Source organism: Trichoderma harzianum, assembly GCF_003025095.1.
Source record: "Trichoderma harzianum CBS 226.95 unplaced genomic scaffold M431scaffold_9, whole genome shotgun sequence".
Lineage (NCBI taxonomy): Eukaryota > Fungi > Ascomycota > Sordariomycetes > Hypocreales > Hypocreaceae > Trichoderma > Trichoderma harzianum.
The window spans coordinates 103,546-114,177 of record NW_020209257.1 but is presented as its reverse complement, the minus strand read 5'-3'; the positions used below and the strand labels follow the sequence as shown (position 1 = coordinate 114,177).

Sequence of the window (10,632 nt, the reverse complement as noted above, 5' to 3'; positions counted from 1 at the left end):
CAGTTGTTCAAAGTTGCGCTTAAACGCCACATAAATCCCATTCAATCATCATCACGGTCGCTAATATACAGGTATATTAATCACAAAAACCACAACAAACCGCTCATTGCATACATGTACTTCGACTATATCTTCTCCTCCAAGTTCCCCTTTCTCTTCTCCTCTTTCTTCTTCTCATCACCATCTTCGAAATATGAGCTCTGCTGTTGATTCTACTCAACGTGTGCGACCCCCTCCAGGCCGCATGCGTATTCGAGATCTTCTACCTAATCTGAGACTCGGCCGACATTCCCCAGGCCCGTTAAACTCATTGACCGATGTTCCCGGCGTGCTAGTACACACTCAATCCATTGTTCTGCCAAAAACCGCCCATCACCACGAAGTCAACACCGGAGTTACGTGCATTTTGCCGAGGAAGGACTTTGTCGATCAAGGCTGCTATGCGAGCGTGTTTCGCTTCAATGGATGCGGAGAGATGACTGGCAGTCACTGGATAGATGAAACGGGCCTATTGAATTCTCCAATTGTTCTCACAAACAGCTACTCAGTTGGAGCGGCTTACTCCGGTATCTACCAATACTGCAGATCTCAACTCGCTGTCAAACAAGGACCCGAAAAGGGTCTTTGCAATGGATTTATCCTCCCTGTCGTGTCAGAAACGTTCGACGGTTATCTATCTGATATCGGCGCTATGGCAGTGACACCCGAGCATGTTGTACAAGGCATTGAATCTGCTTCTGCAATGCAAGTTCCAGAGGGAAATACGGGAGGCGGCACAGGGACAATCTGCCAAGGGTTCAAGGGCGGAACCGGGTCCTCAAGTCGAGTAATCGACGGATTGATATCAGAAGGTGGTGAGGGAAGCAAACCTGTCAAATATACAATTGCGGCCTTAGTGCAAACCAACTTTGGCACGAGTCGCGATCTGAGAGTTGGGGGAGTTCCAGTTGGACAGCTGATGAAAGAGGAAGTCATAGCAGATGCCAGCACCCGACGTGAAGACGAAGGAGTCAAAGACGGCAGCATTATCGTCGTCCTCGCTACAGACGCTCCGCTTCATCCTCTTCAGCTACAGCGGGTCGCCAAGCGTGCTTCCGTGGGATTCAGTCGTGTTGGCGGCTGGGGAAGCAACAGCTCGGGGGATATCTTCCTTGCGTTTTCGACCTCGCATCACGTCCCGAGAGATCCTGCGTTTAGCTGGAAGCCAACGGTTGGCCAAAGTGTTCAGGTCGTCCAGGATGTTACAAGCAATGCGCTTTTCGAAGCTGCTGCAGATGTAACTGAAGAGGCCATCTATAATGCGCTTTGCTGTGCACAAGACATGAGAGGTCCGGCAGGGAGATTTGTCAAAGCTTTAGATCTTCAGAAATTGAAGAAAATCGTCGATAAGTATCTATAGCATAATTGAATTGGCACCAGAGTCGCAGTGACTATTGAAGTCCTTTGATATAGTTGAATTGTCGCGCACGACGTAACATTGGCGACCTGTTTGTCCAATCACCAACTAAGACTGAGTATATCGTCCAAAGTGCTAACGTCCTCGGTGATTCCCCATTGTTCGCCATATTGATAGCTCAAAGAGTTCTCAAGATCCTGGTTTTCAGAGGCCAGCTGTGTCTGAAGTTCCATCCGACCTCCTTCTCTGTCCCTCTCCTCTGTATTCTGCAAACTCGATTGGATAATGTCCTCTTCCGCCGGGTCAAGCATTTGGTGGTCTTCTGGAGAATTTTGGGAGATAAAATTGAGTGATTCATCAACTCTATCTGTGGGTGATGCTCTCCTGTCATCTTCTTCCTGGTTTGTGAGAGGTCGGACTGCCAATGGTAGTCCATCGATTATATGCGATGTATTAGAAGTTGACCCTGTACCTACCTCTGGTTCAGGTGCATCTAAAATTTTCGATTGCCTTCATCAGTCACACTACCATCAAGAAAGTGACAGGCGAATATTGTGTACGTGCATAACTTACCGAGAGAACATCGATGTTTCTTGGAAGGATGGTCGTGGTCTGACAACACTGATCCCTTTCTCTTCTCCGTAAATACACTGCTATTCGGTGTCGGAATAGATGTATGAACGAAGGAGTCTAAGCTCTCTTCTGTAACCCGTCCGCTTTTGGGCGTCGACTTGTCCAATGTAGAATACAATGTGCTCTCCAACTGTTGCATATCTGTCGTTCGCGTCGATAGTTGATCCTGTAACTTTTTGAAGAGCGTCTCACTGCTCTCCTGAATATTTAGCGATGCATATTTTGCGCAGCGCCATTTGTATCCGATGTGAATGCTGAGGATACACTTGATAGTGATCACAGCGTCATCCAAGTCTTTTGCGCGGCTCAACACAATTCGGCCTTCTTCGGTTTGCTTCAAGAGTCTATGCAAAACTTCAACTTTTTTACGAGAGAAGCGCTTCTCCCAACTATAGCAGTTTGGAAATGTGGTTAGCTGGCATCAATTAGGGGCTATGTTTGAGAAGAAGTTAGAAACTTACACATCTTGTGATCGCGAGCCCAACAGGAGATTGATACCTGGTGAAATGATTTGCTCAGCAAAGTTGTAGGTAATCGCCGCCCGAATCTCTTCTACCACCTCTTTGTGAGTCTTTTTCCACTGCTCCGCAAGCATTTTATTTCCCATGATTGCTGTTCGAAAGCCTTTTTCTCGCACACCATCGTAGGATCCTCCGAGATCATCCCGCATATCAACCAACAAAACCGCAGCGACTCTGTCTATGGCTATAGCCATATGCTGCTCGTTGCGAAGTTTCGAACGTAAGGCAAATAATCTTGCTCCTGGGTTGTCTAGATGGTCTTTTTCCGCTATCGCAAGTAATGATGTTTGGTTTTGAAGGCCTGTCAAACTCCAACGAAGATTCATGACATTTACGATGGCTTTGTACGCGCGAATCACAAAATGATCCGCATCCACTGGTTGAGGCTCTCTCATCGAGCTACCAGCGGCATTAGACGAAGTACTGAGTTCTTGATCAATATCGTCATCATCATGCCTACTGCCGCTGTGGGCTTCGAGTGGATGGTGATGTCGCGGCGAATTCGGTGTATACGAAGCCAGATTGCTTGTAGTGGAAAGAAGTCGACTTGAATGGCATCTATTGTGAGCCATGGGCGCTGAGTATATCCGTAATGCCACATGAGGTGAAGTAGTCTGCTCCGATGTCCCAGTAGCTTCATGGGTGGCACCAGTACTAACAGCATTTCTCTGCCCCTTATTTGTCGACGAGGCCTTGTTGGAACCATCGCCGTGTAGGAGCATGAGCTGCTCCTGGCTACATCGTCTGAGAAACTCTCTCAGAGTGTGTAAGTAATGCTTCTAAAATTAGTTGACCTGAGCAGATGGAATTATAGGGGATAGTGGACTCTTAGGAGAATGGCGTGTCTCATCTAGACCAAAGTGCATACCTCGTCTTTCAGTACATCAGATGGGTCTGCATGAGATAGGCAATTCAGCAAACAGCAATTGACATGTGACAACCGCCCATACTCCATCACATTGCTGCAGAAAGAATTTCAAGAATAAGACAGATCAATTTAATGAGTCCTGCAAACGGCTATAAGCCAAATATCTACTGCTCAATACAACCAGAAGTAATAATCAGAGGGTAACAATTGAGCCGAATGCCGAGTCGGCATTCTGTAACTTGCCAATGGGAGTCAGAATTGACTAGTGCCGTAACCAATTATCACTATCTCGGTTTGCTTTTTCTGGTTAGTGGCCGTTTTCTTAAATGCATCACACTGATAACGGTTCAAGTGACACACTGTGGAGGTGGGAAGCCAAGCATTGACGAGAGGGCTGAACGGCAAAATAGGATATTCTAGAGCAACTGTTGCATGCAAGCGAACGGTTAATCTCTTCAATATATCGAGAAGTGAACACCGTTACGTAAATAGCGAATCGGAAGAGGTTGCTTTTATACCGAGATCCATTTATGACCATATCATGTGCTTGATTGCAGATGTCATTCAGCTGAGCTCTACCGTTTGTCTTTATTTAATCGTCTTGCCCAATCTTGGTTCAGAATATAATTGCCCTACTAAACAACTAAGAACAATATCATTCAATTCACACGGGATAGCATCATGTCAACTGTTACAAGTTCAGGAGCCGCTGATACGGGCCCTAGTGCAGTACTACATCGAGATTTGAAGCAGGAACCTTTTCGAATCGTATCTTCTTCAGGATTTTATATCCAATTCGATGACGGTCGCAAAATTCTCGATGCTACTGGAGGAGCAGCTGTATCGTGTATTGGACATGGCGATCAGCGTGTCATAGATGCCATTACAGCCCAGGCCAAGACGCTCGATTACTGCCATTCCATGTTCTATTCGTGCCCAAGCGCTGAAGATCTTTGTCAACAGTTAATTAGAAGCACTAATGGCCAGATGGCAAAGGCTTTCATTGTTTGTTCTGGTTCGGTCTCTTATTCCACCTTGATGGGTATTCAGATAAAGGTGCTAATCTACGAATGACAGGCTCAGAAGCGATGGAAGCAGCCATGAAACTATGCCGGCAATATTTCTTAGAGTTACCAACCCCAGAGCCTAACAGGACTCATTTCATAGCTCGCAGAGAGTCTTATCACGGGACAACTCTGGGTGCTTTATCCGTGGGCTGCCACGTCGGTCGAAGAGCGGTATATGAACCAATCTTGATGCAAAACATCTCACACGTTTCTCCATGCAACGCCTATAGAAACAAGTTGGACGACGAAAGTACAGCAGAATATGTGTCAAGACTCGCAAAAGAACTGGATGACGAATTCCAGCGCGTGGGGCCTCAGATTGTTTGTGCCTTTATCGCAGAGCCGGTTGTTGGTGCGGTTCGTACTTATCATTTATCCTGTTGATCTATATGATACTAACTTGATTCAAGGCTCTTGGATGTGTTCCAGCGGTCGAAGGATATTTTAAAGCCATGAAATCCGTATGCGACAAGTACGGGGCACTTTTGGTGCTTGATGAGGTTATGTGTGGGATCGGCCGAACAGGCACGATGCATGCCTGGGAGTTCGAGGGAGTAGTCCCCGATATTCAGACCATAGGCAAGGGCCTTGGAGGCGGATATGCACCTATTGCAGGCTTGCTTGCTGGTCATCGTGTTATCAAGACTTTGGAAAATGGATCTGGGTGAGCCATTGGGCGAAGTTACGCGTACTTTGACGATATTAACGCTGACATTTAATGGCAGACGATTTTCTCATGGACAAACCTACCAGGCGCATCCTATTTCATGCGCAGCAGCAGCAGAAGTACAGCGCATTATACAAAAAGAAGATCTTGTGCATAATGCATCCTTCATGGGCAAGTATTTGGGAAGCCTACTTAAAGAGAAGCTTGGCCACCACCGTTATGTTGGTGATATTCGCGGCCGTGGGCTCTTTTGGGGTGTATGTGACACACATTTTCCAACGTATCTATATTTATTATATTGGATTTTTTGAACTGACAATTCATATAGATTGAGTTTGTCAAAGATAAAAGCTCCAAAGCTCCTTTCGATCCCAAGCTCGACATTGGCATGCTAGTTCATCAAAAGGGTCTGGGCTTAAGTGGGAACAGCGGCATATTGTTGTACCCAGGAAACGGAACAGTCGATGGCAAAGTTGGTGATCACATTTTGATTGCACCGCCATATAATGTCACAATGGTAGATATAGACCTGATCGTTGATCTTACGGTCATGGCGATTGAGGCAGCATTTGAAGATGTGGCAGACCGATTAGCATGAATAGGCCAGGACAAGAACTAGCTGTACTGAGTTTTGTTATGTTAAATGTAGTTTCGCCTCTAAACAAGTCAACTCTCTGCAGCTGGCAACTTACGCAACATTGCTATGTTATTTAAAAAGAATTGAGTATAACATCAGATAAGAACAAAGTCTTCCCAGTTGTCGTCACCGTCCCAGGCACTTTTCACCACCCGTCCAACTCCAATTCTCTCCACAAAGCTTTTTCCATCAAACCACTTATCCATATGAGCTGTCTCAGCTGCAAGCTGGGATTTATACTGCGCCAACTCCTCGCCAACAACTCTCCGTATCATCATCACATCGTAAACCTCAAAGGGTTTCATTTTCATGGCCGCCGCTGGTGCCATCTCTTGACGATCGAATCCATAGCTTTCTGATAGAATTATGAACTCATGGTCTTGGGTCATCTTGGCATGATATTGCACAGATAGAAGAATTGTTCCCAACCAGGGGCGGTCGCCTGTAGATGGTGACGGCAGAGAAAGTCCAAAGCGGCCACGTTTCTCGATGGGAAAGTCTTCTTTATTAAAATCAGAACTCAAAACAAGATTTGTTAATCGGAAACGCGCGACACGCGTGCGTAGACTAAGCCAAAGCGGTTGCCCAAATGTCTTGACTTCGTCTGGCCTTGTAGATGGTGCTATGTAAGGGATTGAATGATACCTGTTGGCATTGTCATCCAAAGCATAACAAGTTCCATGTCTCGTTGTGGAAATTTTTGACCAATTGAGAGACGATTGAAGCTCTGTTGGTAAAGGAAAATATTCGAGGTCTCTTGACCCCATCTTGGCCAACTTTCCGAAAGGAATGACACGCTTGGCACGATCTTCCAGGTCAGGCATACTATTGAATGCATCCCAGTTCTCATATCCAACTGGCCCAGTCCAGCCGGTCCATGACCAACTCGGAAAGAACGGTAAACCTGTCTTTGGGTCTTTGGGTACGCGCTTCATCTTGTTGCGTGGCTGCCAGAGAAGAGCCATATGAATGAGAACTTCCGGCAGCCCATGAAGAAACTGAAGGCCAAACTCTCTTCGAAAAACGTCTAGAACGCCATTGATGCCGGGTAGTCGATCGCTCGGGTATGACAGATCGCGGCCAGTGTATTCTTCGACAAGTCTGCAGTATTCCTGTAGATACGGCGTGTTTGTTATATGCACAGTTGGAGCGCCTCTCTCGTTGGCATATCCCGGGGCCATCCAGCTTCGATTCAAGGAAATGTCCATCATCGGCGCGCAACGTTTCAGATCTGGCGTCTCAGCGTAGTAATCTTCACCCCAAACAGCCTTTGAGCATTGAAAGCTCACAGATCCATCAGGGAAAGAGAAGACACACCGTTTTGAGAGAAGTCGTTCCTGATAGGTCCAGCCTCTTGTATTCCATGTTGTAGCTGTCGCTTTGCGATGAGTATCTGGATTGAGGGCCACAAGAGTCAGATCTTTAGAGATCTGGACTGTATGCTGTTTTCGTGATCTGGTTGCCGGTTGTAAACCAGGAATTCCTGCGTTTGCATGAGCGCCAGCTGCAGCGACAATAGTGAGACTTGCACGACTGTAGATGCTGTCCATCATGCGAAGCTGCTGTACTTTGTCGTCCCCAGAATCTTGTATGATACATATTGAATCAATCCATATGTATTGAAAACCAAGGTCGCGTGCTAGAACCATAGCATCACGAATCGATTTCGGAAGAGACGGCAATGGTAGGCCTTGTGGCTGCATCAAGTCTTTGACATTGCTCTGCAACGTCTTGAATACGGGAGAAGTCCCCCATACGTAACTCAACGCTGCATAAGGTAGAGGACAAGATGACTCAATCAAGTTGTAGTCGGTGAGGGAGATCATCCGAATAAAAGGCACGCCAAAGTGAGACGTCTGCCACGGTGTCGTATCTAGGCACTCGCTGCCATGCCATTCGGCACAGCGCTTGGTCCAAACTTTGACCAATTCCAGATCGAACTGATCTTCCTCAATGTTTCTCCCTAGAAATAAAGAGTCGTTTGTGCCACTGTCTACTAGGGGAACCAGATCAAATGGCTCAAACAAGTCTTCCCAGCCAACCATCTCCGGGGCAACTCTCAACCGGAGGGTTCCCATCTCGTCGCCGCTCCTATTGAGCACTCCGTCCCATATCCAGCAGGCAATTATTTCCGCATTGTTGCGTTCTAACATGGAGTTGGCTGGATCCTCATTAATAACATCTGCAATGAGGCCACACACTTGACACCAGCTCCGATGCGACAGGATATAATCGAGATTCCCGAAATGCCAATCGCGATGGGGAGTTGCTGAATCCACGCCAACTGGGTAAGGACCAAACGAGCTCCTATTCAAGCGAGCAATAGTTGTAGCATGGCGAGGACAGAATTTCTGTGTGGGATCTTCATCGGGTAGCGGAAGATCAGTAGGACTTGTATAACTCCATCGAGTTTTATGAGTGGGATCATTGGAGGCATCGTCAAGCAACGGCTCGCCAGCGACAGGCATGATGAGCGAAATGCCTGGAACACCAATCAATAGTCAAATGAGTTTCTTTAGCTCTGAAATAGATACAAGAATAATGATTGCAGTTCTTGCTGACGGGTCATCAAGTTACAGGTATATTTCACTCATTCCATGGGTGGGCTCTACCCCGCTCATCTTTTCGTCTCAATAATACATGTGATCAATGATATGCAGCGTCAATTTGGGACATGTAAACGTGATCTGGTCTGAAAAGCTTCCGAATATAGATGTGTGGAACATACATCCGTTGATACTATCAGCATCACCAATAAAACATACGCTCTTTCCTCATTGCAATGTCTTTCGCAATTAAAAAGACATCTCCACGGTATCTGCATCTGGGAGCTCTGTCACTGCCTCTTCCGCGCTCTGTAGCAGCACTTGAACTGCTTCGTCAGATCGAGGCGTAATGGATACTCGGAAAGCCTTAGGCTTCTTAATGAATCCGCCTATATAGCACCAGAGTGTTAGTTTAGCTATCAAATACAAGTATACGGAACAAATACTTGCCGTCTTTCTCATGAATATTGAGAGGTGGCTCTCCAGGAATGGTCGCAATGTCAAAAGCCCACAGAACACGAGAAACTTGCATATATAACGAATTCTCAGCCAGATGAATACCTTGGCAAAGTCTTCGGCCCCAACCATAGTTGATGTGGTCTCGTTTAAGGAAATCACCCTGCTTCGCGCTGGTGAAAGCGTCGAGGTCATCGCCAAGAAACCGCTCCGGTGCAAACGCATCAGGATCGGCATACCGCTCAGGATCCCTTGAAAGAGCAAACGCATTCGGCAGCAGAATTGTTTTTGGTATCGTGAGTCCTTTGTAAGATATTTCTTCTGTGGAGGCATGTGGTACCCCAATATACAAAAGAGGAGCAAACCTATGGAGCTCCTTTATGAGAGCCCGGATATATGGAAGGCTGGAACTATCCTCCCAGGTCGGTAGACGTGAAGGGCCTACAACCCGATCCAGCTCTGTTCCAATGGCATTGAATCAGTATCAATGACCTTCTACTCGTATAAGGACGTATGTGAACTCACCTTCTTGGGCTTTTTTCTGAGCCTCGGGATGCATTGCCAGTACTTTGATGATAGATTGCATCATGCTACTGGTAGTTTCGGAGCCAACATCAATTATTCCCTTGAGAATATCTATCGTAAGCCTGTCGTCAAGCCCTTTTTTCTTTTGAAGCTTCAAAACATCAATACCAAAGCAATAAGACTCTGCTCCAGTCTCTATCTGTTTTTTTAGGACTGCTAAAAACCCGGCGTGAAGTGCATCTTCGCGACGGCGTAATGAGTTCGCAGACCAAAGCCATGGCTGAAGAAACTCGGGTAGCCTCTCGAGAATTGGTACATAGTCTACCAACACTCTTCCCGGCAGAACGCCTATATCGAATCAGTATGTCCATTTATAATTTTAAGTCCAACATATTCGGATTAACTTACTGTCTGCTGCACGAGTTAATATGTCGAATAGCTCACGCATGATGGGATAGTCAAGGCGGGTGACTCTTACTCCATACACCGCACTGAAAATCACACTCGTTGAAAATCGTTCTGTGTGGGCTCTGAACGCTTCAGGGGTATTATATAGATCGCGAAGCATCATTCTCGACTCATATTCCTGATACTTCCTTACCGCTAGCGATGTCTGGGGACCAAGTAGGTCAATATAAACTCGCCTCAGAAATCGAAATCCTTCACCAGAGGGTTTGATCGGCAACATGTTTGGCCAAATCTTTTTCACGACGATATTCAATGGAGGCCTATCGGAGAAAATGGCCCCTCGCTTGGAACAGTTAATATTTAGACGTTTTTGGTTCATAATCTAGAAGGAGAAACATACTTTGTCCATTAATTCTTTGGCATCCCTCAGCTTGGTCACAATCAACACTGGCCGTGAAAAAAGCCAGAGCATGCAAAGGCCAGTAAATTCTTTTGCCATGGAGGTGAGCGTTTTGTCATTGCCCGCGGAGACATCTGGGAAAAGGAACAAGTTTCCGATCACGGGCCATCCTTTGGGTCCCGCTGGATATTTTTTCGCCGGACTTGCTTTTCGAAGGGAACGGCTAAACAGAGCTGTAGCGAGACATAGTAGAACTCCAAGAATGGAGGCTTGGGTAATAGCCCCCTTGTTGGATACAAGAAGGGATAACATGAGAAACCAAGCGTTGAGAACTAGCTAAAACTCGAAGAAACTTAGAAATTAGCTTGAAATGAGTTCCTGTTATGACTCCCACATCAGCTTGCAAACTGCTCAATATATAGGTATGATTAAAGAGCAGACCCGCTTGCAAACTCGAAGACTTATCACATATCACATAGATAAGGGGCCTCGACAGTCTATGGTCCAT

General features: G+C 46.3%; 5 protein-coding genes across 5 annotated transcripts; 2 read left to right on the top strand and 3 right to left on the bottom strand.

Moving 5' to 3' along the window:
- The first annotated feature begins 50 nt into the window (after positions 1–50).
- On the top strand, positions 51–1,430 carry M431DRAFT_509808 (hypothetical protein). Its single transcript, XM_024919363.1, has one exon. The coding sequence runs from the start codon at positions 194–196 to the stop codon at positions 1,397–1,399; it is 1,206 nt and encodes a 401-aa protein (XP_024772207.1). The 5' UTR covers positions 51–193; the 3' UTR covers positions 1,400–1,430.
- Positions 1,431–1,497: 67 nt separating this feature from the next.
- M431DRAFT_496856 (hypothetical protein) lies at positions 1,498–3,272 on the bottom strand (the record flags this gene model as incomplete). The annotated part of the gene is made up of 3 exons (XM_024917532.1): positions 1,498–1,889; positions 1,970–2,418; positions 2,491–3,272. The coding sequence occupies 3 exons, from the start codon at positions 3,270–3,272 to the stop codon at positions 1,498–1,500; spliced, it is 1,623 nt and encodes a 540-aa protein (XP_024772206.1).
- An 827-nt stretch (positions 3,273–4,099) lies between these two features.
- On the top strand, positions 4,100–5,750 carry M431DRAFT_90109 (hypothetical protein; the record flags this gene model as incomplete). Its single annotated transcript, XM_024924111.1, has 5 exons — positions 4,100–4,433; positions 4,496–4,842; positions 4,896–5,149; positions 5,211–5,409; positions 5,481–5,750. The coding sequence occupies 5 exons, from the start codon at positions 4,100–4,102 to the stop codon at positions 5,748–5,750; spliced, it is 1,404 nt and encodes a 467-aa protein (XP_024772205.1).
- Positions 5,751–5,884: 134 nt separating this feature from the next.
- On the bottom strand, positions 5,885–8,257 carry M431DRAFT_521684 (hypothetical protein; the record flags this gene model as incomplete). The annotated part of the gene is made up of 1 exon (XM_024920477.1): positions 5,885–8,257. The coding sequence occupies one exon, from the start codon at positions 8,255–8,257 to the stop codon at positions 5,885–5,887; it is 2,373 nt and encodes a 790-aa protein (XP_024772204.1).
- A 114-nt stretch (positions 8,258–8,371) lies between these two features.
- Positions 8,372–10,485, bottom strand: M431DRAFT_119460 (hypothetical protein). Its single transcript, XM_024912074.1, has 5 exons — positions 10,125–10,485; positions 9,725–10,067; positions 9,317–9,664; positions 8,786–9,250; positions 8,372–8,724 (listed from the first exon to the last, which is right to left on the bottom strand). The coding sequence occupies exons 1-5, from the start codon at positions 10,434–10,436 to the stop codon at positions 8,585–8,587; spliced, it is 1,608 nt and encodes a 535-aa protein (XP_024772203.1). The 5' UTR covers positions 10,437–10,485; the 3' UTR covers positions 8,372–8,584.
- Between the last annotated feature and the right edge of the window lie 147 nt (positions 10,486–10,632).

Coding starts and splice junctions, on each gene's coding strand:
- M431DRAFT_509808 (XM_024919363.1), top strand. CDS start 194: ATGAGCTCTGCTGTTGATTCTACTCAACGTGTGCGACCCCCTCCAGGC.
- M431DRAFT_119460 (XM_024912074.1), bottom strand. CDS start 10,436: ATGTTATCCCTTCTTGTATCCAACAAGGGGGCTATTACCCAAGCCTCC. Junction 10,068..10,124: donor CCAAAGAATTAATGGACAAA/GTATGTTTCTCC, acceptor AACTGTTCCAAG/CGAGGGGCCATTTTCTCCGA. Junction 8,725..8,785: donor CAATATTCATGAGAAAGACG/GCAAGTATTTGT, acceptor GGTGCTATATAG/GCGGATTCATTAAGAAGCCT.